The sequence below is a fragment of the Sylvia atricapilla genome, chromosome 7 (genome assembly GCF_009819655.1).
Source record: "Sylvia atricapilla isolate bSylAtr1 chromosome 7, bSylAtr1.pri, whole genome shotgun sequence".
In the NCBI taxonomy this organism is placed as follows: Eukaryota; Metazoa; Chordata; class Aves; order Passeriformes; family Sylviidae; genus Sylvia; species Sylvia atricapilla.
The window spans coordinates 4,331,290-4,357,581 of record NC_089146.1 but is presented as its reverse complement, the minus strand read 5'-3'; the positions used below and the strand labels follow the sequence as shown (position 1 = coordinate 4,357,581).

At 50.2% G+C, this 26,292-nt stretch overlaps 2 protein-coding genes across 2 annotated transcripts in view; one reads left to right on the top strand and one right to left on the bottom strand.

Moving 5' to 3' along the window:
- Positions 1 to 14,459, top strand: part of ABCA12 (ATP binding cassette subfamily A member 12) — an 80,752-nt gene extending 66,293 nt beyond the window's left edge. Inside the window, exons 43-54 of the mRNA XM_066322436.1 lie at positions 3,273 to 3,388; positions 4,135 to 4,294; positions 5,557 to 5,825; positions 6,415 to 6,625; positions 8,120 to 8,229; positions 8,764 to 8,908; positions 9,026 to 9,160; positions 9,979 to 10,082; positions 10,359 to 10,451; positions 10,897 to 11,002; positions 11,646 to 11,783; positions 13,020 to 14,459. Coding sequence (XP_066178533.1) covers positions 3,273 to 3,388; positions 4,135 to 4,294; positions 5,557 to 5,825; positions 6,415 to 6,625; positions 8,120 to 8,229; positions 8,764 to 8,908; positions 9,026 to 9,160; positions 9,979 to 10,082; positions 10,359 to 10,451; positions 10,897 to 11,002; positions 11,646 to 11,783; positions 13,020 to 13,139 — 1,707 coding nt within the window. The 3' untranslated portion in view covers positions 13,140 to 14,459. The remainder of the gene's footprint in view (positions 1 to 3,272; positions 3,389 to 4,134; positions 4,295 to 5,556; positions 5,826 to 6,414; positions 6,626 to 8,119; positions 8,230 to 8,763; positions 8,909 to 9,025; positions 9,161 to 9,978; positions 10,083 to 10,358; positions 10,452 to 10,896; positions 11,003 to 11,645; positions 11,784 to 13,019) is intronic.
- The window catches only part of ATIC (5-aminoimidazole-4-carboxamide ribonucleotide formyltransferase/IMP cyclohydrolase), a 141,952-nt gene that overhangs the window by 109,701 nt on the left and 5,959 nt on the right, over positions 1 to 26,292 (bottom strand). The window lies entirely within an intron of this gene.

Here is a 26,292-nt window from a genome sequence, read left to right as displayed (position 1 = left end):
AAGTTGGTTGCCTAGAGTTCTTCTTATTGCAACCAAGAGTGTTGTGTAGTAATTGCTCTCCAAGGCATTGGGGATGATTAAACGTGAACTGCAGCAGTGGATTGTGCTAAGCAAAGGCATTCCTGCTCTCTGGAGTGTGTGTAAAACACCCGGCACTTTTATATGGGAGCAGCGTGAGGCAGGCTGCAGCTTGATTTCCATTCCAGCAGCAGCCAGCTGCTCCTCTGTCAGCTTGCAGGGCTGGATCTGCTGTCAGCCAGGCTCCACAGATCTGGGGTGAGGCTTTGGAGCTGGAGGCTGCAGCCAGTCTGGGAACCCTGGCTGGGACAGCAGCAGGCATCCCACAGCTGACACAACCCTGCTGGGCAAAACCCCATCTCTGCCTTGAATGCTGTCTGTAAGAGCCTATGCTGTAAAGTTCTTGAGCCAAGGAAAGCTACAAATGCAGCCTTGCAGGACCTGAGCAGTCCCTTTTCCCAGTGCTGCATAGATGTACCTTGCTGAGCTCCCAGCAGCGTGCTGCATTCCCTGGCATAGGCGTGCCCTTGTTCCTCCTGAAGTTAAGTTTCCTCCTGGTGCACAGGGTTAACGGCACTGCTGGAAAGCATTGCTGGGCCAAGAGGGAAAATGTTTGTAGTGTCTGTAGGCTGCAGTGCTTTGTCTCTTCTGCATTCCCTGTGGTGCAGGGTTGTCAGACCCTCACACAGGGAATGGGCAGTGCAGCCAAGATCTGCTCCACCTATCCCACAAACTTCTCTTGATGCAGATTCAGCAAGTGCCTGAAGTCCCAGTGATTCCATCACTTTCTGAAAACAGGCAGTCTCCAAGGGCATTTGGGTGACCGGCCCTCTTTGGTGCAGGGAGGGCTAAGGGCTGAATTCCCATGGGCAATGTGAGCCAGAAGTGCCTGCCTGGAGGGGCTGATGAGTGCAGGCAGCAGCACAAGGATCCCTGCCCTGCAGGAGCTCTGGAAGGGGTCCCAGGGCAGCAGCACAAGGATCCCTGCCCTGCAGGAGCTCTGCAAGGGATTCCAGGTAGGCAGCACAAGGATCCCTGCCCTGCAGGAGCTCTGGAAGGGGTCCCAGGGCAGCAGCACAAGGATCCCTGCCCTGCAGGAGCTCTGGAAGGGGTCCCAGGGCAGCAGCACAAGGATCCCTGCCCTGCAGGAGCTCTGGAAGGGGTCCCAGGGCAGCAGCACAAGGATCCCTGCCCTGCAGGAGCTCTGGAAGGGATTCCAGGGCAGCAGCACAAGGATCCCTGCCCTGCAGGAGCTCTGGAAGGGATTCCAGGGCAGCAGCACAAGGATCCCTGCCCTGCAGGAGCTCTGGAAGGGATTCCAGGGCAGCAGCACAAGGATCCCTGCCCTGCAGGAGCTCTGGAAGGGGTCCCAGGGCAGCAGCACAAGGATCCCTGCCCTGCAGGAGCTCTGGAAGGGGTCCCAGGGCAGCAGCACAAGGATCCCTGCCCTGCAGGAGCTCTGGAAGGGATTCCAGGGCAGCAGCACAAGGATCCCTGCCCTGCAGGAGCTCTGGAAGGGGTCCCAGGGCAGCAGCACAAGGATCCCTGCCCTGCAGGAGCTCTGGAAGGGGTCCCAGGGCAGCAGCACAAGGATCCCTGCCCTGCAGGAGCTCTGGAAGGGGTCCCAGGGCAGCAGCACAAGGATCCCTGCCCTGCAGGAGCTCTGGAAGGGATTCCAGGGCAGCAGCACAAGGATCCCTGCCCTGCAGGAGCTCTGGAAGGGGTCCCAGGGCAGCAGCACAAGGATCCCTGCCCTGCAGGAGCTCTGGAAGGGGTCCCAGGGCAGCAGCACAAGGATCCCTGCCCTGCAGGAGCTCTGGAAGGGATTCCAGGGCAGCAGCACAAGGATCCCTGCCCTGCAGGAGCTCTGGAAGGGATTCCAGGGCAGCAGCACAAGGATCCCTGCCCTGCAGGAGCTCTGGAAGGGGTCCCAGGGCAGCAGCACAAGGATCCCTGCCCTGCAGGAGCTCTGGAAGGGGTCCCAGGGCAGCAGCACAAGGATCCCTGCCCTGCAGGAGCTCTGGAAGGGGTCCCAGGGCAGCAGCACAAGGATCCCTGCTCTGCAGGAGCTCTGGAAGGGATTCCAGGTAGGCAGCACAAGGATCCCTGCCCTGCAGGAGCTCTGCAAGGGATTCCAGGGCAGCAGCACAAGGATCCCTGCCCTGCAGGAGCTCTGGAAGGGATTCCAGGTAGGCAGCACAAGGATCCCTGCCCTGCAGGAGCTCTGGAAGGGGTCCCAGGGCAGCAGCACAAGGATCCCTGCCCTGCAGGAGCTCTGGAAGGGATTCCAGGGCAGCAGCACAAGGATCCCTGCCCTGCAGGAGCTCTGCAAGGGATTCCAGGTAGGCAGCACAAGGATCCCTGCCCTGCAGGAGCTCTGGAAGGGGTCCCAGGGCAGCAGCACAAGGATCCCTGCCCTGCAGGAGCTCTGGAAGGGATTCCAGGTAGGCAGCACAAGGATCCCTGCCCTGCAGGAGCTCTGGAAGGGGCCCAGGGCAGCAGCACAAGGATCCCTGCCCTGCAGGAGCTCTGGAAGGGATTCCAGGGCAGCAGCACAAGGATCCCTGCCCTGCAGGAGCTCTGGAAGGGATTCCAGGGCAGCAGCACAAGGATCCCTGCCCTGCAGGAGCTCTGGAAGGGGCCCAGGGCAGTGTGGCCCCGAGCTGCAGCACAGCAGGGAGGGTGGAGCAGACCTCTCCCTGCCTGCCTGCCCTCGCTCCAGCAGTGCATATTTGTAAATCAGCCTGTGGAAAAATCCCCAGAGTCCCTGCACAGTCGGTATTCAGCGGGCTGAAACTAATCCAGCGCTCTCGGCAACTTGATATTTCTCAGTGAATCCCTGCCAGTAAATTCTGCTAAATCCCAAAGCTGGGGGAGAGAGGGAGCTCTCCAGGCAGACGTTTGGTAGGTCTCTGGCTTGACTCGACACTGTAAAGACTAGATTTACAGGGCACAATGAAGTGGTCTGACTGCAAGGCTACCAGAAAACCCAAAGGGGTATTTTTCATTCGCAACCTTTTTTTAAGGTACTTTCTGTCCACAGTCCTCAATGCTGAGGCTTTGCCTATTCAAAGTGGCTTTGTGGGAATTCATCTGCAATTCATCTGGGGAGAATTGAGAGCCCACCTTTGTTTGGTTTCCCTTAGAAAAAACAAGCTGCATTTGTGGGCTCAGATTCGGTCCTGGCATTGTTTCTTCTGTATTGTTGTAGGAAGGTGTTGTCCTAGTAACAACTTTTTAATATCATTTTGCAGGTACTTTTTATGGTCCCTATTGGACTCTCCGTGGGAGTTATTTCAGCCTTCCAGATCCCAGCTTTCTGCAACAACAGTAACTTAGTGGCAGTATTTCTTCTGCTGTTACTGTTTGGGTAAGTGCGGAGCTTCGTTATTTAAATATCACTGCACAGGGTAAGGAACTGGATCTTGCAGGCTGCTGCAGTCTGAGATCCAGGGGGGGAATACGTGGGCTTTTCTCTTCAAAGTGCCCTTCACAAAGAGTGACTTAAGTTGCTCCTTCCAGGAGCAGGGAGGTGAAGCACTCATGTTGTCATGCCTGCTTTATTCAAAGCAAACCCTACGTGAGGATATAGAAATACTCAAGGTTTCAGCAACAGCCCAAGCTGTAAGCAAATGCTTGCTGACCTCTTGCAAAGTTCAAGAGCATTTTAATATCAGAAAGCAAAATATACAGCAGTGGCACAATTCTGGAAAACTTAGACAAACTCTCCCTGGCTTTGAATCCTTCAGGCCCAGTCTCTTTGTTTTCAGGTGGGGTTCCACATCCAATGTACGTATCATAAACCTTTTCTCCAAACTCTAACAGACACAAAGGCATTTTTCCTTTCTTTAAGCTCTGTAATGTGGAAATGTGCCAGAACAGAACTGTTATGTTCCAGCTCTGGAAGTGTTCAAAGCCAGGTTGGACAGGGCCTGGAGCAGCCTGATGTGGTGGCAGGTGTCCCTGCCCATGGCAGGGGGTGCAACTGGATGGGCTTTAAGCTCTCTTCCAACTCCAACCATCCAGTGATTCTGTGTGGTCTGATGTGTTCAGTGGTTTGTTTTCAAAGGAGCCTTTGAGTTACCATGGTTTTCTCTGCACTGCTGGCATTTATAGATACGCATCATTTTCGTGGATGTACCTGCTGGCTGGGTTTTTCAAGGAAACAGGGATGGCCTTCATCGTTTATGTCTGTGTCAACTTGTTCTTTGGCATCAACACCATTATCACTCACTCAGTTGTGTTCCTGCTCTCCCAGGAAAAGGCCACGGACCAGGTAGGGGCCCCACTGGTACAGAGCCTGTGGTGACACAGCAGGAGGCTTCTGGTGGGCTTTGGTGGCTTTGATCAGGTCCACAGCAGCTGGACACAGTCACGGCATTTCACAGGGTTCCCTACAGATAGGACGTGAGTCACATATGGACCTTGCTTGTCTGTAAACCTGCACTCCCAGCAAAGGAAATGATGGTGACAGCAGGGAGAACATGAAAAGTGAGGGAGAAAACTGAGGACTCTCTTTATAACCACCCTGGTGATGGAAGATGAAGGGCAGGAGGTGGGTGGAGATGCTTGATAAAAAGTTGTTGATGGACACTTCAAACCATTGTTGAGTTCTGTGGGGAGAGACAGCTGAATGTCACTGCCCTGACTCTGACATGTGCTGCAGTTAACCCAGCACCAGCTGTCTGTCATTTCAGTCTGTAATGCAGTCATCTTCTCCCTGCAGGGATGAAAAACAACCCAGAGACAGTGATGATTCCCTAAAGTAAACCCCTCTCTTAGACTGAGATCTCCCTGGGAATGGCTGGGATAAAATGCACACCTTACACTTAGATTCCTTTTTTTTTTTTTTTTTTTTTTTTTTGTGGAGGGCAAGTACAATAGCTGGGTTGGATTTTTCTCTCTATCTGGACAGAGTTTGTTCAGCAACCCCTTGGATTTTACTGATGTGCAATTATGATCACCTTTTCATCCCTCTGTGCCCCAGTGGCAGGGAGTCAGTTCCCTTCCCTGCTAATTTAGTGCCTCTCCAGTTTGCTTTATGCACTAGTCCTTTCTTCTGCTAGAAATGTACCAGAGTTCTTTACTGTGAGACTGCGCTGGGCTGTTCTGCTGTGCATTAGCTGGAAAAGCCCTTCTGTGTCTAGAAAAGCCAAATCTTTTGTTTTATGGAGATGTTTGTCATCAGGGCTGCTCCAGGGGAGCAGGCTGTGCTGGACAATTATGGGGGCACAGTGGCAGGACTCAGCTCTGGCTCATGGGTGGGTTCTGGGTGCTGGAGCAGCAGCAGGGACTATCCTGGGAACTGGCTGCTGTTTACTATGGGTGAGCACAACCTCCGAGCTGCCTGTTGACTTTTATGACCTTGCGCCTGTGAAACGAGCTGTCTGCAGGGCTCTTTGCTCTCAATTTATCTCTGCTCTGAGACACAGGCAAATCCCAATGTAATTGTTACACTTCAGTCCCACAGTAAAACCTATGAATTTATTCCATGGATAAAGGCAGTGACTGACTGTGCTGCTCTTTGTTTTTTTCCAGGGCTTGCACGATCTTGCTGAAAATTTAAGGCATGTGTTCCTTCTGTTCCCACAATTTTGCTTTGGCTACGGCTTGATTGAACTGTCACAGGATCAGGCACTGCTGGGCTTCTTAAAAGCCTATGGAGTGGACTACCCTGACAAAACCTTTGAGCTGGACAAGACCACGTCCAAGCTGCTGGCCATGTTCATCCAGGGCACCGTGTTCTTTGCCATTCGTCTCACAGTTCACGACAGGATGATTCAGAGAGTCTGGAACAACGTGCTGGAGTAAGTAACAGCTGGAGCCTGGAAAGAGCCCCAGCCACAGCTCCGGGGTTTCCTCCCGCACCATCACTGTCAATTATGGAGCCCATAAATTTCCAGGACAGTTTGGGAATGTGCAGTGAGTTTTGTCTGGCAGAAGTCCCGGTAATTAGAGTTTTAACTAACAGAGGTGTGGTTTACAGAGTCTCCCGGTAGTCGGTGCTGGCTGGCGCTGCAGCCCTGGCCTTGGGGTTTGGTGGGTGGATGCTCAGCTCCTGCTGAGGGCAGGCATTGCACTGACAACCTCCTCTGTTTGGCTCTCCCTGTCTCCTCCACCCTGGGTGCACACAGAGGGGAGCGAGAACATTCCTGTCACCTGCATTAGGAGCGTGTCCACGAGGCAGGACCTGCTCCAGCCCAGGAATATTTGCTGAAAAAGGAGGGAAAAAAGCAGGCAGGAAGAGAGCACTGGGTGGAGCAAATGCCAGGAGAGAACAGAAAGTGGATATCTGAGTATTGTGTGCGTGCCCTGGGGTCTCACAGGGAGGCTCGCAGGGATCTATCCCAACTGGAGGCTGTTGCTGGAGGGTAATTCCCTCTCTGCCCTCCCCAGGTTCCTGTTTGACAGAGTGCACGGCAAAGCCTCCCTCCTGCCGCCCGCGGCCGTGGAGGACGGGGATGTCCAGGCAGAGAGGAGCCGGGTGGAGTCTGGCAAAGCTGACTTCGACGTGGTGCAGCTCCAGAACCTCACCAAGATCTACCACCTCCCTCACAAACGCATCACAGCAGTGAAAAACATCAGCCTTGGGATCCCTGCCGGGGAGGTGAGAGAGGGGAGAAGGCTGTGGGCGCCTTCCCGTGTCACTGTCATCTTCTGTAATGGTTTGTTGTTCTGCTCTGGCCTCTTCCCTTTTTTGCCTCATTTATTGATTCTTGGGGTTTACAGCAGTGACAAAAGGCTCCTGGTATATTTGGGACATCGAATGACAGTTTGAAGGCCCTAGGAAGAGGGAAAGTGGATGGGAATTGATGGAGCTCTGTTCAGAGCAAAGTGTCTGCATGCTCTGTTTGCACAGTGCAGTCATGGGGGGTCGCTGGGGATCACCAGGTGGTAAATTAAGACAGTGACAGCAGAACGTGTCCAGCTGAAATTATTCACCTGAACTGCATGGGAGATGGTGAGTCAGGCTTATCTGCTTGTATTTTCCCATCAGGGGAAGACAGATCACTTCAGCTGAACACACAGTTTCATGAATCAGGACCTAAAATTAACTCCAAAGAAAAAACATTCTTTGGTCATGTCAGTGCAGTTGCCTCCCTGAGAAGTGAACAGACAGGAGCACACAGAGCACCTCTGAGATCCAGAGGAAACTGGAGACCAGATTCTACCCCAGGCTGTGCACCTGACTTGTGGGGAAGCTTGGAATTAATCCTTGGCACCTGGTTTATTTTAATTGCCAGAGTCCCACTGAGATGAAAGGACAGTATCCTCACATGGACACTGTGCTAGTCTTTATGGCAGAGGACTTTTTCTAAGCCAAGAGTGGAATCGAGTGGAATTTTATCAAAAATCACCCTGATGCTGGTGGGATTTAGGGCACCATTCCCTATCTGTCAGCAGAAGCTGTGGCCTTTCACTGCAGGCTGTGCACAGATCCTGTTCCTGTATGGACTGAGGTGGGGAAGAGCCATGGTTTGCTGTGCATCCCCAGCACAGGAGGACTTCCACATCAGCTGTCTGTAGTAATGATGGCAAAATAACAGTAATTTCAGCACAGTGGTGATGGCTGGTGCAACACACAACTGCCTATCTCCAACCTGAGCGATAAAATGTGGATTTTACCATGAGATACTGGAACTACACTGAGTTCTTCATCGTACTGAGGCAGTGCTTTGGTGATGCTATGTGACAAAAACCTTGTGTTGATCAAGGTTTTAACCAGTGCCAGCCCAAACCTCACTCACCCCATTCCCATGAGCAGCTCTGTCCCTGTCAAGGGGAGGCTTTGCACCAACGAGTCCATGTGGACTTGGCCTGAGCTCCTGCACAAATGCACCTTGCAGTAAAAGGAATGACTCTGCTGGAGACACATCCTTGATCATTCCCCGTGTTAAACAAATGGTCCTAATAGAAGCTGGAGTATATTGCACCATAAACAATTTCCATTATAATACTGGGATGCTCTGAGTTCCTCTGGGAATTCCTCTTGCTCAAGGGGCCGGAGAAAGAAGGGGCAAGGTGCACTGAGCACCCATCTCAGAACAATATTTCTGCATTACAAATACAGCATGTCTGCATTTTGCCTTTCCTTTCCCAGTGCTTTGGTTTGCTTGGTGTGAATGGAGCTGGAAAGACAACAATCTTTAAGATGCTGACAGGGGATATTGGAGCATCCAGCGGAAGGCTGCGGGTCCAGGATCATACTGGGTATGGAGGATATGATTTCTGGGAAAGCAAATCAACCTGAGAGCTGTTTTTTAAGGCTGGGTGGCAAAGGAAAAGAAATGTAAAAGTCTGAACTAAAACACTCCAACCAGAGCAAAAATAAATAAGATGGGGAATTCATCCTTTGAAGGTGGCATGGTTGCTTCCTAGGGGGTTGCATTTTGCTGCTCAGAGGTGTTTGTTCTACTTCAGTCCATTGCAGATGGGATCAGGCTCAGATCCTCAGCAGTGGGATCCCACTTCTAAGCCAGACCTGGAGACCAGCGGGGCTCACCTCAAAGCTTTCTTTAAGAGGTGTAGGCTTGGTGGCAGTAACTGGAGAGCTACATACTGGACAGACAGCCTCTGCAGAACTGGGGCCCTGAAAGCTGGAGCTCTGCAGATCCACTGCAGATCCTTCAAGGGCTGGGGAAGGGCGTAGGCAGGAGCAGACAGGGCTTTTCTCCCTCCTGTTTGATTCCAGAGTGCACTGGCAGTTCAGTGTGTTTGCAGTGACGTACCAACCTCCTTACACAGGTCCTTGAATGACATCAGTGAGGCCCACTGGTCACTCTTTGGCTACTGTCCTCAGGAAGATGCCTTGGATGACCTGCTGACCGTGGAGGAGCACATGTATTACTACGCTCGGCTGCACGGCATCCCGGAGGGGGACATCAAGGGAGTGAGTAACAAAGGGTTTGGCTGGCAGCACTGCTGTCATTTGGAGCCTGGAAATTAGTCTTTCAGGAGATACATGGGTGGTAATCCCTGGTGTGGAAGCAGAACTCTTCCTCCCTAGGTCGTACTCCAGCTCCTCCACCGGCTGAACCTGATGCCCTACAAGGACAGAGTCACCTCTATGTGCAGCTATGGCACCAACAGGAAGTTGTCAACTGCTCTGGCTCTCATTGGCAATCCATCCATTCTGCTGCTGGTGAGAAACGGGGGCCCGGGTGAGGGAAGAGGAGCAGGTCCTTGGGCTGGCAGGAGAACCTGGACAGTCTCACAAAATCTCCTCAGTCACAGCTTAAGGGACCCTCCTCATGTGCCTGTGCTTGGCCTGACAACAGAAACCATCACAGGAAAGTTCAAGTTCCAGCAAACACTCATGATTTCTTTGAGGGTGTAAGAGAGTGGCATGTCTTTCAGTTATTCTGGCAACATCTTTCAGAGGTCAAAAAAAGACCATATGTTTGCCAGTTAAACTCTCCTAGTTTCCAGCTCTATCTTGTTTTCTATTTCTATCAATTTACCTGCACAGCCTTGCAAGAAAAGCAGCATCCAAGGCTCCAAAACTTTAGGAGAGCAAAGTGGGCACTTCCCTCAGGATTAGGATGTAATTTTCTAGGTTTTCTGGTTTTCTAGGTTTGGCTTCCTGTCTTGTCTTTCACTCTGAATTTCTAGTTCTTCCATAGGCTTACCCCATTGCTAAAACATACCTTTTTGTGCAGTTTTCCCACTTGCTGTGCACTATATGTGTGCAGAGCTCTGTGAGCAGGATTCCCAGTATTAAGTAGGATGCCTAGCAGACATAAATATGCCTTGTCCCAATTTCTATTGAGCCCAGCACTGCTGCCTTTACTTCTCACCACCTGACAGTGCTCTTGCTGCTTTGATCAAAAATCCCAATAACAAAAAAATCTCAATGAAAATGGAGGAAGAGGGAATTCCCTCTGCACTAACTGCTGCCCGAGCCCAGGCTTGTTTAGTTATGGAGTACAGATTTCCATTCAGTGCTCTCTTTCCCAATAGGACGAGCCGAGCTCTGGAATGGACCCGAACGCCAAACGCCACCTTTGGAAAATCATCAGTGAGGAAGTGCAGAACAAATGCTCAGTGATACTCACGTCACACAGGTAGGGCTGGGCTGCTCTGCCTCCCTTCCTGGGATCAGCAAAAGTGTGGAGAGACCCATCTCTCACACCCCACACTGGTTCTGGCACAATTTCAGGGCACTGAGCTGTGACAGCTCTGGGATTTTTTTGTGGCTGAATGTGGCATCCACAGAGACCCACAACACTTTAGGGAAGATCAGTGATGTTCTGCAGTTACTTAACCATATTTTATATGTACTGAGCCATGTTTTTATACCTTCTCAATGACTTACTAGAGTTTCTTGGCTGGTTTTGCAGCATGGAGGAGTGTGAAGCCCTCTGTACCAGGCTGGCCATCATGGTGAACGGGAGTTTCCAGTGCATTGGCTCTTTGCAGCACATCAAGAGCAGGTCAGTAAAATGAACCTGTTTCACTTTTACTGAACAGCCTCATGGGTTACTGACCTACAGCTCTGAGTGCTCAGAACATGAGACCTGTGTTAGCAAAACAATGACTTTTCCTGATTCGTGTCCCTTATACACCACTGAAATTCTCTGTTAACTAATGCACTTTCTACTCCCTCACAGCCTCTCTTCCCAGAATGTGTCCCCCAAAGCAATCTGTTCACTGCTACAAATGAGAAATGCTTAATAGGGTTTGAGCTTTGGTTTTATTAGTAATAACAATAGCTTGGCTTCTTACTAAGTTTCACTCCAGGTTAACCATGACCCCATTCAAGCTGCACCATGCCTGGATTAGATTTCCCCAAAGGGGCTGTGCAGCACACTCAAAGGAGTTTCTTCATCTGTTTTTCTCTCTTCTACAGTGTTAATTGTGATTTTCTTTTTCCCCTAGATTTGGAAGAGGATTCACTGTGAAGATGCACTTAAACAGCAGCACGGTTTGCACTGAGACACTGACAGAGTTCATGAAGTCACACTTCCCAAATACATGCCTGAAGGTAAGCAGGGCAGATGCTTTCAAGAGAGGCTTTCAAAATCCCTTCAAACTGACCAAGAAGATCCTTGCAAGGTGGATATCTTGTGACATCTTGTGCACGTAGATGCGAGCTCTCAGAGTCACACTTTTCACTGCTTTCAGCTACGCTGTCTGAGGGCTGGAGCACTGCAGCTCCTGGTGGCTGATGTTACATCAGCCAAGCAGCTGCAGTGAGCCTGGAAGGCAGCTCTTAGGTGACCCTCTGCCCTGGGAATGCCCTTCCCCACTGAAGCCTGGAATGGATGGAAACCCCCTTTAGATTCAGTGGGTGATGAGATGCTTCCAGTACTTCCAGTAACTGAGTAATTGTAAAATCAGAGTAACCGAGTCACAGATCCCATCCACTGTCTGTAACCCAATCTCTACATGAATCAAAACTGCACACCTGGAGCTGGAAAACGCTGTGGCCACCCTGGAGCTTCTAGCCTTGCAGTTTAGTTGTGCTCCCCCAGTCACAAACCCCACGATAACTCCCAGTGGGAAAACACTGGTCCCTAGCAGACAACATTCAGAAGACACCACAGCCCCTGCCCCTTCATCCTGCCATGGTCCAGCTGTTGGGTCTGCTGGCTCTTGGCTCTCCCCCACCACTCCTGTCCCCACAGGATCAGCATTTCAGGATGGTGGAGTACCACGTCCCGGTCTCTGCAGGAGGGGTAGCGAATATTTTTGATCTCCTGGAAGGCAACAAAGCAGCCTTCAACATCAGGCACTTCTCTGTGAGTCAGACAACGTTGGAGGAGGTAAGGAATTAAAATACGAGGCCATCCATTTAAAACTGCTAACAGGGGAGCAGACTGATGGTTACACATAATGGACTGCTGCACACAATAGACTACAGTTTGAAAGGGATTTCCATCTATATTCCTCCTGGGGGTACTTTATCAGCACTGCTGCCTCCAGGTACCTCTGCTGGTGCTAGGGAAACACACACACAGAGCTGCCTGGAGCATAAAGGATCTGTTCTTCCCTCTGCCACTGCTGATTTCAGGAGCCTTGTGGGTGTGGGTGAAGGGCAGGACTATGAATCACCCCCAAGTCCAGGGCTAGGGTTTCCACCGGTACTGAAAATATGCTGAATTTCGCTTTTCGGGTTGGAAGTTCATTTAGCATTACTCCAAACTTAGCTTTGGGGTTCATTCCATTTTCCCTTGGAAGAACATTCCCAATGGCAACAAAACCTCGTAGGGAGCACATCATCTAAAGGGGATGCCACAAAGACTCTCCAGAAGAAATCACCCCATTGAGCATCAGCCCCTGGAGTATTAGGTTTGTCCCAGAGAGTGGAGGAGAGCTGCAGCCCTGTAGTGCTATGGATTGTGACACAGCAGTCTGGGAGGAGAGTTCCTCACTGCTGTTCCAGTAAGGGGCAGTGGCTGTGAGAGAAACAGGCAGGCAAAGCACAGGAATGTCCTCATATTAAACTGTTCTCAGATTCTCAGATTCTGTGGGAGGACAGCTTGGATTTGTGAATATGCAAATGTGATTGCAGGGAGTGTTGTGGTAAGAGTCCTTTCTGTATTCATTAGCTGCTGTTGAAAGGAAGGCTATTCCGTGTGATTTGATACACCTCTCTCCACACTCTGCAGTTGTGCGTGCACAGATGTCAATTACACAGAGACAGATGGGTTTATGAAGTAATAATGGGGCTGTATGACAGTGTGATGGAAATGCACCACTGCATGGGCATTGCCTCGCTGGTGCTTCAGGAGCCTGAGCTGCAGGACAGTGAGGTTCCGTGCAGGAATGTCTGCCTTTGGATCCCGGTGTCGATTCCGCAGCGCAGGAGCGCACATCCATTTATTTACATGAGCCCACAGGAGCCCAACCATTTGCAATTCTCAAATTCAGCGTGAATCCATCCCCAAGCATGCTCTCCAGGCTCACAGTCAAATGAACAGCCATGCCTTTTATATATTCATCCACATCATAAATTATTTATGCTGTCACATACTGAGTGTTTTCCTTTAAACTTCCAGGTTTTCATCAACTTTGCTAAAGATCAGGCAGATCCTGACGGCGCGGACGCAGGTCCTGATGTGACGCTGGACAGCTCTGACACAAGCAGCCAAGCCAGCACCATAAGCTCCATCTATTGAAGGGATCCACCCACACAGGATCGTAGAAGCTGGGGAAAAGACCCGACAGCCCCTCCAACCCTGTTTTCAGTGATTTTAGGGTGATGGGGTTAAGCAGTCCCATTTTCTTAAAGTACTTCGTTTTTTGATATGCACTTAATTAATGCCACTAGGAACATGGTAGGTGTTTGACACTGGCCCTTGGTTACAAATCAAATTGGTGTTTCCACAGGTTCTTTCCCCTCCTGCCCCCTCCCAGTTCTTGTTTTATGATCACTATAATGGCTGTGAGGATTTAGAGAACATCACCTGCTGCTCGTGGCCGTTTGCTTGCAGCAGACATGGCCATGATGGAGCAGAGGAGCTGTGGGCAGTGCAGGGTGTGTGATCACAAAGCAGCCCCACAGAGGAAAGCCCAGGCTCCACGCCCTGCTCAGCAGCAGACTTCCCAGGTGACTGAGTGGAAGTGGCTCAGTTTTGACAGGCTGCCCCCTGGGGAAATGGGGCTCATGGCCTTGCCCCTCCTCACAGGGAGGTTGTGAGGATGCAGGTGTAATGTACTGACAGTCACAAGGGCCACTGGTGGGGGCCATCTTTGGTAATGACATAGAGCTTATCTGGTTATGTCAGCACAAATATAACTATTTTCTGAGTTAGTGCTTCCAGTGGTTTTGGTTTGTTCCTGTAGCTAATTCCAGCTCTGTGTAACTCCTGCAGTGAGTCCTCTGGCCCCAGGCAGTTCCTGGCTCTTGGTACCCAGTGGAAGATGATTCCCCCACGAGCCCCTTTCTCCTTCTGCCTGGAGTCGAGGGCTGCACTGGTACAGGCGAGGGGCGGTACAGGGCAGGTCTGTTGGCTGGATGCTCTGACAGCAAGAAGCTCTTTGCCTCATAAGATTGTATTTCCCTGAGCACAGTTGAAGCAAGGAGCATCCCCCTTGCTCCAAACCCTCCATCTCCAGCAGCTTTTCCTCTCTGTGTCCTCTCCAGTGATCTTCCTCCTCAACCCCACGTGCTGGCTGCCCCTGACTCCGGAGCTGTGTTTTCCCACATAATAAGGCATCATTAGCTCCTGCTTCAAAGACTCTGCCTGCTGGCTTTAAGGGACTGCTCTGCCCACTTCTGAGAGCAGCCCCCAGCAGCTGAGTTCAGCACACCACCACACACATCCTGCTCTCTTCCCTCTGAGTGATTAATACATAGAATAGTTTAATGTGATTCTTTATTATATGTATCAGCATAAGACCCCAAAGACTCGGGTTTGGGTCAGGGCATTGATGTACCTTCAAGCACAAAATGAACTTAAACTCTGAGCTCAATAAACTTGCTGTTGCTGGTGAAACAGATTGCAGATAAAGCCTTAACTTGTATGGGGTGGCCCATACAACTTACCCAGGTTCACCCACACAATTCCAGCCAAGTGTTTTTTTTTCTTTTTCATTTTTTTTTCTTCCATCCCCAAAACTACTTTGAGTCAAAGGAACCTGTGATGAAAGCTGCAATGACACATCCTTGTTACCCTGACCATGAGTTTGACTAGTTCAGCTTCTGTGTGATGCCAGGTTTGCTGTGATAATTGTGCAAGGAGCAGGTACTTTGTAAAATCCCAAACACCCCTGAAATTCAGCGGGATACTGAAGTTCAAGGTTTAGCTGCTGCAAGGAGGTCACGTCCTCTCCTTGGTCTTAGTGTAAACTTCTTACTGATAGCAGGAGGAGTTTTATTATGGATTGAAAGTATTACTGAGCTTTGAATTATGCCTCAACCTGCTGACTGTAATTAAAACTGGGATTCAGCTTCTTTCCAGAATGCATTTGACACCTGCAGTTTATAAGTAACTGAAAAAGCTGCCCAGACATCCATTGTAGTTTCTATTATTATGTCTCCAGCTCTGCAAAAGCTCTTTTTTCTCATTTTCATTGCACATCTTACACAGATCACAGTATAAAATTAAGCTTTTCTCTAATGGAGGGCTTGTGCTCCCTGCAAAGGACTCGGAGCATGAATGCCAATGATTTAAATGCAGCCTTGTAATACCAATCAGAGCATTATTTTATTATGTTGGTGGCTTTGCAACTGCCAGTGAAAGATGGATCTTCAGACTCTGTCCAGATGTACTTTACATGTAATTGAGGGAGACTGATACAAAACTATTCTTTTGTTCCTTTAGAGCCTACTAATCAAACAGGAAAAAAAAAAAAAAAAAAGGAAGTGATTCATTGGACTACTTCAGCAAGTTGCAATTTAATTGTGTAAAACAGAGTTTTGAGGGGAAAAAAAAAAAAAAAAGGCAAAAAGCATCCTTTGAATTTCCACCCAGTTCTGGCATTAATAGAAACATCTGCTCCATGTGAAATGTGTCACGGCCGTGATCTACGCTCCCCGTTCTCACTCGCAGGTAAAAATAAACCATCTGCTGTTGCAATCAAGGCTGTGGGTATTGGTCCAGGCAAGCCAGAGTTTATATCCTGGGGGGAATTTAGCTGAGGCCCGCGGAGAAGCAGTTACAGCCGTTTGGGGGCTGGAAGCATCTGGCTGGGAGGTTGTATATAACGTCACCAGGGGCTGAATTACCATTCGTGCCACATTACAAACATCCCCATTCCCTGCAGAGCCCCGTCCCGGCCCTTTTGGAGGTAGGACATGCTCCAAGCTCAATTCCGAGGCAAAAAACCTTGGAAGCCAGTAGTCTCCTGCCTCTGAACACCAGCTCCACGCCTCCCATCACCTCTTTGTCTCCCTGAGAAGGTCCCAGGGGTGCCCAGGAATACGGAGCACTGCCTGAGAAACCACTGATGAGAATCTGGAAGGTTTTGAGCGTCATCTACAGGGCAGGGGAAGGATGGGGTCACTCCCCCATCCTCACCTGTGGCTGTAACGCTGGGTGCCCCTCACTGCCAGCCCACTCTGAATCCCCTCAAAAATTTGGGCTTTACGTGGCTCTGCTTTCAAAACGGGCCACCAAGCTGCCTCCTTCCTGTGGCCTGAGCAGGGAGCTGAGACTGCTGCTCCTCGAGCCCTGTGCCACCTCTCCCGGAGCCAGAGAGGAGTGCTGCGGTCCAGGGAAAAGAAGCTTTTCATCTTCCTGCTTTGCTGCAGCGTCACCTCAGTCAGCCCCGGAGCCCTGGTGGGGGCAGCGGTGCCCTCCCGGCGCGGTCACACGGCCCCGGGGCGTTAATTGGAAGTGGCATCATTTACAATGCTCCGGCACATGGCACGCTCGGGGGAGAGGCAGCGCAGCCACCGAGCAGGGCAGGGGCAGCGAGTCAAGGAGGGACCTCACAATTGGTTGTGTGCTTTGCGAGGCTGATTGAAATCAGGTTTGTAATTAGAGTTGTGGGCTTGGAGACACTGATTCAAATCTCCATCCTGGCTCTCCTGCATTTTTCACTTTGTGCTGTTGATGGGAGCACGGTGCTGCTCTGGCCTGATCCTCGCTTAGCTCCACTCTCGGTGCAAATAGCCATTGAGGGCTTGGTTTTGCAGGGTCAGAAAGGGTCTGGCAAGGGCTGCGGAAAACTGTGTCCGAGGAGCTAGTGTTAAGTAAAATACTGTAAATATACATTCAAGGTCCCTAATGGGATTTTTTGGTCCTTTCAGGAGAGCTGCAGGAGTGGTTTTGTTACTGGGTCAGTTCAGAAAACATGTTAACAGCTCAGGCGAACACATCCAGGTAAACAAAATTCAGTGACTGCTAAAGCTTAGGAGCTGGTGGTGCCCACAGACCTGAAGCCTGTGAGGATTCACTCCTGGGATCCAGAATTTGTGGGATCCATCCTCATAGCAGGCTCAGGATGGGGCTTAGCCTGTTCCTTCCATTGCTGCAGCTTCACTGAAGCTGCTGTGAGGCTTTTTGGCTTTTTATAAGCCAAGAAAAATATCTGTCCCTTCAGTTAATAGGGGAAAGGTTATTTTGTGAGCTGGTGGAGAAAGGAAAATGAGTTTTGGATGGCAACAGCACATAGCATATTTTTTTTTTTTTTTTTTTTTTTTTTTTTTTTTTTTTTTTTTGTGGACAACAGCTGTGATCTTGCATAGCTCTGACAAAGTATCAACAGCATATTAAAAGTGAGCACAACACAGAAAAGCAGCAGTGGGGAATGACAAAAAAAATTGAATTCGCCAGAATTATTATTCCGTAGCAGTATTTAAATAAAAAAAATCGCTCTAATTAATTTAGTTGTTCAGGGAGAGGATGGAAAGAAGGAAGATGGCACTAAAATAATAAGAACAACATTAGTAAGGGACACAGCCAACTCTTGCTGTTGGCTCTGCTCCTCATGCTACACACATACACAGCACTGAGAAGGAGGGAGCACGATGGGGAGCAGAATGGGGAGTGCTGCCCATTTTGTACCAGACCTGACTCCTCAGAATATCTGTAGAATGCACAAGATCACCCCAGGGAGTATCAGAGTTTTGGGGCTGGAGGCTGCCTTGTATCATGGTCCAATCCTGCAGCACCTGGATGGTGGCAGAATGAAGAGTCCCACTGGTTGAGCCTGAGATGAAGGACACAGATCCTTGTGCCTGCGACCCATGGAGCAACACTTGGAACCAGTTCCCTCTCCCAGTTGCTCTTCCTAGAGGATATAGCCCCCACTTCATTGCTCAGTGCTGCTGGAAGACCCTTCTGGAAACAAGGCCTTCAGAGCAATGCTGAGGGCCCGTGCTGGGGGTGAGACAAGTGAATGGCAGCGCTCCCACCAGCTGTAAGGCTCCAGGCAACAACCCCACCTTCTCCCCAGCCTCGAGAGGAATGGAGGGGCTTTGGTGAGAAGCAGCGAGTCTTTCACTAGCCCAGCAAGTTGGGTGGAAATGAAGCCTCACTTGGAAAGAGTTCAGGTCTTCACTGACAAAGGGAAAAACAAAGGACGGCCAGGACAATTTTCAGGACACTGAAATCCAAGTGAAGACAGGGTGCTAAGTGAGGCTCTTACTCCATTAGCAGGTCAAGGTGAACTCTCAGCTCTCTGCTCTCCATGTCCTGGTTGTCAGAAGGGTTTTTGCCCAGCCCTTGTGTGCCACCGCCTCTTTCCCAGCCAGAGACAAACAAATTGAAGCACATCTACCGTGTGACAGGGGGAAGAAGCAGGATGATCTGCCTCTCCATAACCAGACCCAGACAGGTTATTCCTGCACGAGACAGCAATGAATTTAAGTTAAAATGATACCAACCAGATTGAAATGCAATTAAAGGAGTCCCCTTAGGGTACTGCATCCAATTAGTAGCGTACCTTTAATTACACCAGTGCAGTTTCAAACAGACAGGCGCTGAGAGGGCCAGCAGCACAGAGCTGGTGACCCACATCTGTGAGGTCCCAGAGGAGCCGCACATGGGTTTGCATCACCAACAGTGGCCTGCTCCTCCCCTGGGAAAGAGCCCCTAGGGTGGCCCAGCCCGGCCTGGGAGCAAGGCAGAGGAGAAACACAGAAACCTTTCTCAGTTTTGTAAGAACAATTTTCTCCAACAGACAATTGCTGGAAAACAATAAAGATCCAGGTGCTTCTAAAAGGTAAGAGTTTTTCACACTTTCTTTGTGCGTGGCATTTCCCTCTTGCAGTGCCAGAATGTACCCTGCCTCCAGGAACCGTGAAAGTTAAAGCGCTGCAGTTGACTTTGATAAGAAAACTCATTTAAAAATTAACAATGCAAACATTAAGAATTGCTAAGAACACCAGAGCACTTCTAGCTGTCCCTCGGCCATCTGTGTCGAGTTACATGAGGTAAAAGAACTCAAAGTACTTCCCCACCTTTCACCTTGAGCATAATGCCAGCCCCAAAGCAGCCAGCTGTGAGTCTGGAGCATGGTCCCTGTCTGGAGCCTTAGTTTCAAAGTCTCTGCAGTCAGGCTGCTCTGGACAGCAGCAGGCTGTTTAACCACACCTTGCTCCCCCAGACTCTTATTTAAAATCCTGTCAAAGGGAGAAAATAAAGCTGAAGGAGACTGTCCTTTGCCCAATGTACCATGAAGCCTGAGGGCTGGCATGTGTCAATAACCCAGGCAGCCCATTTTAATGCAAACCCACATCAACTTGCACCACATCAAACCCTTGGATAATTCTGAGAGGTGCAGGAAGCAGGTGCTTCATCCACCTTCACGCGCTCCTCCTCAAGTGTTTCTTTAAGTACCTTCAATGTCAGTAAAACGAGCAAAAAGTCGAGAGCATAGGCTTAATCAGATTAACAATTATAATCATTCCCATCCATCACTGCAAAGCAGCTGCCGCGCTGCCGAATCCGTTCTGCTCCAGGAACCCGGGGAATCAGACCTGATCAGCCAGACAAGGGCAGCTCCAGGCCTGCCATAAAGAGGAAGAGAGCCATTGCTCAGCCTGACTCCTTTATTCATGTTTTTATGAGCCTCCAGAGCCTCCCCAGGAATTTTAAGGCCTCTCTGAGGAGTGCAGTGTTAGGAAGGGAGCGATTCCTCCTGGGCTGGTGCTGATGCTGCGATAACCCCCGTGTGAACACACTGGGGCACGGGCAGTGAGGCCTCTCCTCTCACCTGCTTTCTGCAATTCAGCACTTGACCATCCTCAGCAGAGACTCAGCAAGGGGCTTTTCCCCCCCAGTCAGCTCTTTGCCACACGTCGGTGGATGGCAGCAAAGGCAAAGCTGGGGTGTTTGTAATGAACCACCCCGGCCGCCCGTGTGAGGGACCCTCCTTCTCCTCAGGCTTGGGTTATAAACTGGCACGTGTGAAATCAGGCAGGATTAGGGAGCACCATGACATTGCAGCAATGGAGACCTTCACTGGGAGGATTTGGGCTGAAGGCCAGACAATGTACCACCCTGTGCAACCTTTAAAGGTCCTAGAGCTCGGGCTGGGCCCCCAGACGCCGGCAGGGGATGGAGATGTTGGAGGAGGAATGGGATGGTTTGCTCCATGCCTGCTGCCCTGCCTTTCCTGACAGTGGAGGCAGCAGAGCAGAAGGATGCAGCTTCAGAGATCATATTGCAACCATTCTGCAAATCCCACGTGCCAGAACCACATAACTCTGCCAGCCTACAGGAAAATGTCATTACTGGGTGAAAGTCAGTGACCTGTGAGAGCAAGAAACCTTCACAGCTCCCTTGGAGAGTCTTGGTGTTATAAGGGGTCATTTTCCCACTGAGAATAGCCTACACGGGGTGATTTCAGGGCTTGAAATCAGCTCGTACATGATGCTAATACAGCGCCCCTGTGAATAATATAGCACCACTTCTCCCATCAAGTGAAATGGGAGAGGCAAGTGTCCCCCCTGGACTGCCAAGTTTCTGTATTACTCACCGGCCTCATCCTGATAAATCAAAGCTGCTGTGTCATACTTGCCTCCCAGCCCCTTTGGCCTTCCTGAGCTCTGGCTCAAGCAGGAATTAGGGGGTGAGCTGGCTTGGGCTGTATAAGGGAGCTCTCCAGCCTGTGTGGTTATGTACAAATCCTTGAAAGCACCTTAGGATGTGGGAAGCTGTTTTCCCATCCACCCAGGCTGTGACAGGCAAAGGTGCTCGCACCAGTTGAGTGAAAACAGGAGGGTCTGTGCCAGGGCTTTCCCATCCCCGTGGGCCTGTCGCAGAGCGGGGCAGGAAAAAGGAGCCTATCCAAAGGGTTTGGATGGCTCAGGGCTGGGAGTCCCAGGGGCAGGACGGGGCAGTGTGGGTGTAGGGCTGGGGATGTGCATGGCTGTGGGAGGGCAAAGGAGTTCACAAACCATCCTGCTTCCCTCAGGCGGATCAGGAGGAGGGATTACGGGAAAACCAGAGCACAAAAACAGGGGCTGTGCTTGCAGCATGGTACATGGCAGTGACAGACTGATAGCCTAGAGGGGAGGGTGCCGTGGTGTCATCCCCTGCCACGGTTTGGCTCTCTAGCCTGCAGAGGCTGCAGCAGCCAGACCTGCTCCCAGGCCAGAGGGAACACAGCCCCCCGAGGCTCACGGGTCAGACCACTGTTTCTTCTGGAAGTTTATGGCAATCCTATTTGTGGATTAAAATGCAGCTGCCGAGGCTGCTGGTACAGGATTTACAACGTGGCCTAAAAATGCAGGAGAGAAGGAAAGCTGAACTCTCCTTTGATGTTTGCAAGTGTAAACTGCAGACCTGAGCTGAGCACACTGTAAATAAGGATCATTAATCATCAGCTAAGTGCCGTGCAGTTGCTGTTATTTACTATAACAACATAAATCATCAGGAGCCGCTATCATGTTAATTTGGATTTAGTATGGATTAGTATGGAAAAAATAATATCCTCACCTATTTACAGAATACATAACTTGTAAACACATACAGATGTGCTGTGGCTTTTGTTCCTGAGCTTCCTCCAGCTAGGAAGCAAGTCAGGAAAAGGCTCTGCGAGCTCTGCATGTGAGGGATTGCCAACAGCTCAGGCCAGGCTGCAGCCCACCAAAATCTGTCTTGTGCTGACACAGTAAATCAGCACGGAGGGGGAAAGCAAGACCAGAAGCTTTTGGACCTGTTTTGCCACCCCCAGCCCTCTCTCCAGCTCCCAGTGCAGGGCACAGTGCTGGCACTTCCCAGCTACTGCATTGCATCCATGGATCTCTACACTGAACTCCACAGGTTTCCTTGGGTTTTTTATCTGCAGCTCAGCTCTGGCTTTCACATTTAAAAAGCACCAGGCATGGGTTTTGTGGGATGCTGGAGCCTGCTGCTTCTCCCTTTGGAAGGAAGGCTTAACAGAGAAGGAGCACTGCATTTTAAATTAAGAGAGCATTACCCACACATTTCATATTCTCCAGAAATGCCAGCTGTACTCCTGGCTGATGTATTATTTTGTCCCCCTGATTTGACTTTATTCAAGCTGAAAGGTGAGGCTGAGACACTCATGCACCAGAGCATGGCTGGCAGGGCACCAAGATGACTGTACCTTGGTGGTTTGGGTGTGGAGCTCATGCCAGATTGGCTCCATCCCTCTCCCCAGATAGTTTCTAAATGTGCTGGTGACACAGCTTCACTGCCCAGTGAAATCTCAGTGCTTGGGCGCAGCATCTCTCTCTGCCCTCAAGCACTCAGGCAAAGTGGGGGGTGTCTACCCCCAAAATAACCTGAATTTTTTTAAGTGAAGCAGGTTTGTTCTTGAGAAATCACAACAAATTTCTTCCCAAAGCCAGTCCAGCACTCACAGTCTTGGTTATCTGCTTTACCCTGGTGGAACTGGAGGTGCTGAGGCCTGACTGAAGGTGTGGAGATCCCTGACCAACCTCATGGAGGTCACCAGTGCTGCCTTAGCTGGAGGTTAGTCCTGATTTAGAAATAGGCCTTGATACCTGGGAAATAATTATGGTTTGCATTTTTAAAATGTAACTGGAAGGAAAATAAAAAGGATTTGATTTTTTTTGGGGTGGCCCAAAGATTCCCCTTAGGCTTGAAGCCACAATGACACATTTAAAAACAGTCTCAGGTACAAAGAACAAAAGCAATGTTGCACATGCACTTTGATTCCACCTGGTCAAAAAATGCAATTAATTGCCTTTTAATGGTCTCTGTCACTTTTAACCTGTGTTTCATGTGTGCCAGATGAACAGACATCAAACCAGGGTGAATCTCTCCAAGCGTTGAGAGGTTTGCATAAATTAAAACTGGGTTAATTTTAATAACTCTAGCACAATAGGGATAGTGTAATAAAATTAATTAGATGGGGGCTAATAAGAGGGTTCACGGCACAGCAGTACCAAACCTGCACCCAGGTTCACCAGCAGTTTCCTTGGACTTGTCTCCCACTCAGCTGAAGGGCAATCCAACATCTCAAAGCTGCTGCAGAGCCTTGACTGTGTTTTCTCGAGCATCCAGGCTCGCCTCGCACCCACCATATGTCTGTCTCTGTCTGCTAACAGATTGCACCAAATATTTCCCTTTTTTATGGTGGCTGAGCAAACAAACACCATCTGTGGGGCTCCTTGAGGGAAATCCTGGCCCCCTCGGTGCCAGCAGGAAGGCAGCCACACGTGTCTGTCCATGGGGCTGACATTTCTGACATCCCTAGCCCGAGACAAGAACTTCCCTCTGCTCCTCATCTCTGCCCATCCGCCCAGTTGAGTCAGGACCTGGCACTTTGCAGATTTAAATCCAGATTTTAATGAAGAAAGGCTGGGTCCCATCAAAGCAAACTGCCTGGCCTGACATCCCAGGACTGATGGGGATTTTTGGTCTTGCTTGACCTGCTTAGAGCCGGAGTTCTTGGAGGACAGCTGATGTGGGGCGCAAATTATTCCCTGTTCAAACCCTTTTTTCCTTTGGGAGTTAAACCTCTGGGAATCTCCACTTGGTAGGGAGGGTCTGTGCCATCCATCCATGCACCCCAGCACTGGAGCGGGGGAACATCAGCAGTTACTGCAGCAAAGGTGTGGCCGTGGTCCTGGCTGGGCACAGGCTTCTCTCTTGCTTTGCTGTTCTGTGTTACTTGCCTTTCTGCAGGAAATCCCGTTTCTGGTCAAATCAGAAGGGTAATTTAAACCTTGTAAAATCCCCCACAGTTCTGACCCATGTGGGCATTGACAGAGCTCTCCTGCCGGGCGATGGGCAGGTGGAAATTACCTGTCACCTCTTTTTGCTTTTCTGCTTGTGCTTCTGCAGTGCTGGGCCCAGAGCTTGTGCTCTGACCAAATCTTTTGTACAAGTGCCCTTTGGATTTAGCAATTCGCACGGTGAAAGCAGAACCAATGAACCACAGGCATCTCTGCTGCTGCCTTTAATTAAAAATGCCATGTCTAACACCAGCAGATGTTCCTGCTATCGAGACTCGAGGAATAATTTAATGCCATGTAATGCAATGCTGACTGTGCTGCTTAGTCTGAAAGCGTAATAGGCTTTTTTATTATTATTATTATTTCCTTTCAGGGATCAAATCCCTCAATGTTTGAAATCTTAAAACTCGGAAGTCTAACAGCCCTAATCAATTACTGCACTGAACAATCTCGGCAGCCCCATGTCTGTCAAACCAGCACTGCAGCCTATGATGCCTCTGCAACCAGGGTGAGCTCACAGGGCTTTGGGTGAGGAGCAAAATTGGCCCCAGGGGGTGGCCTGAGGAGCAAACTAAGCCTGTTGAAGCCTGTGATTCAGACATTTGGAGAGAGAGGGAATTCAAACATGAGGCTGTACCTCCTCCAGTATTTTTCTGCAGTCTCTTGATGAAGAGGATCCATCCTGTCGCTTGCTATGGGTGCTCAGCACATCGAGCACCCTTTCCTGGCAGGGTGCAGAGGTTTCAGGATGTGCTCTGTATTCAGGTCGCTGAGAGCAGAGGGATCCCCTCTTCATGGAACTTTGGCTCTTTTAACCCCTAGAAAAAAACAACTGATTTATAAAACTCGGTGGAACTGCTTCCCTCTGCACATGACGGATCACATAATAATTGTATATTTGTTGAGAAACAGCTGGGGAACATCACTAAATGAATAAAATATCAGGTAGCGGTGTATTTCCATAAAAAGGTCTTTACCAGATGGGCAATGCTTTGAGACGAAGCACGAGGTAGGGGAGGATTTTTTACCTTCCTCGTCAGCCAGGGAGCTGAGCTATCCTTCAGCACAAGTTTGGCCCCAGAGCTGAGGATTGTTTGGAAATGCCATTTCCAGCCCAGCACGGTGAGGATGAGCATTGCCTCAGCGGGGTAGGGAGCCACTGATTCATGCACACACCAAACGCCGCTGCCTCACTACATCACACCACTGCTGAAACCCTTTTACTGGCTTTCTGTCATGCAACAAATTTATTTTAAAGTGTGTGGGCCTTATTCTGCCTGGAATGGCTTTGCTTGTACTTTAAATACTGCATAAACCAAATTTAGAGATATATTTCTTGCTTCCCTCTGTTCCCCCCATCATTTTTTTTTTTTTTTTTTTTTTGCTTCTGACTGTCCAATTGGTTGCAGTAATTCACTGCTGAAGAAGACATTTCTTAGATTTCCAAGAGCGCCAGCTCCTTAACCTTTATAAAATTAGGGAGAATGAATCATTCGTGACTTTTACATCCTTCTTGAACACAAGTATTTGTTAGATGCAGGCTGCCCAGGGCAGTGCTTTGGCTCAGTTTAACTTAGTTGTAAATGTTTGTAAATTCCCACATAATGTCTCAGCACAATGGAAACTATTGCATCTGCGGATTTATTGAGAGAGACACTAAACATATTTCAGCTGGAGGAAAGGAAGAGGAGGCACTTATCTGGTTTACTGGGCTATACAGTATATATCGGCATCTCATATTTTGTGAACATAAATGCCAGGTTGACTCAAGAGATCTATGGATCAAGTGTTGCTTCTAACCTGCTCCGAATGCTTCAAATTGTGTTAAAGTTTCATCTCAGCAGTGAGGCCTCTTGCCATCTTTCAGGATCCCTGGTAGACTGGGAGATGCTGGGAGCCGGGTTTTTGGAGCACAGGATGAGCCAAGTAACAGGGAGTAGGATGTTAAGGTTACACCTGGAAACCCTTAAGGGAAAAACGACAGGCTTAGCTTATTTGTGAGTTTATCCTGGTCAATCCCCTGGCTTGTAGGGCTTGGGGACAAGCTCCTCTTTGGGCAGCACAGTCCCAGGGCAGCTCTGCCTGCCCCTTTCCCTCCGCCAAGACAGGAAAGGAGGACGCTGTGCCTGAAGCAGCTCAGATCCCGTCAGACACACATGCGAGCCCGCCTGCCGCCGTGACCATCCAGCCCCCACACGCGTCCCTTGCAGGGCGTGCTTTGTAACACCAAGTGGATTTGTCGCCTTCCACTCGCCCCCGCGGCTGCAGCTCTTTCCCCGGCGGATCCGCGCCGGGCTGTGGGCACAGGGGACACCGCGCCGTGTCATTAGCGCAGCGGGGCTTCCCTGAGCGCCAGGAAACAATCGCCCATCACCGAGACACAGCCACGCTTGGCACAGCTGGATCCCGGCGCGCTGCTGGCAGCAAAGAGCCCGGCTCTCCCCGCCGGGGAAACGAGGCCAGCGAGGGTCGGCCATCCATCCATCCATCCATCCATCCATCCATCCATCCATCCATCCATCCATCCATCCCGTCATGGCCCTGGCTCTGGGAGGACAGTCTCACCGGCAAAGGCTGCTCTTTGACCTTCCAGCCCCTCCGTGGACTCCTCTCTCACGGATAGGGATTGTGAGTTACCATGAATGCTTCACCCTGTGATGTGTCAGCTTTGCCCCAGATGACAGCAGCAAATGTTCTCAGATCCAAAG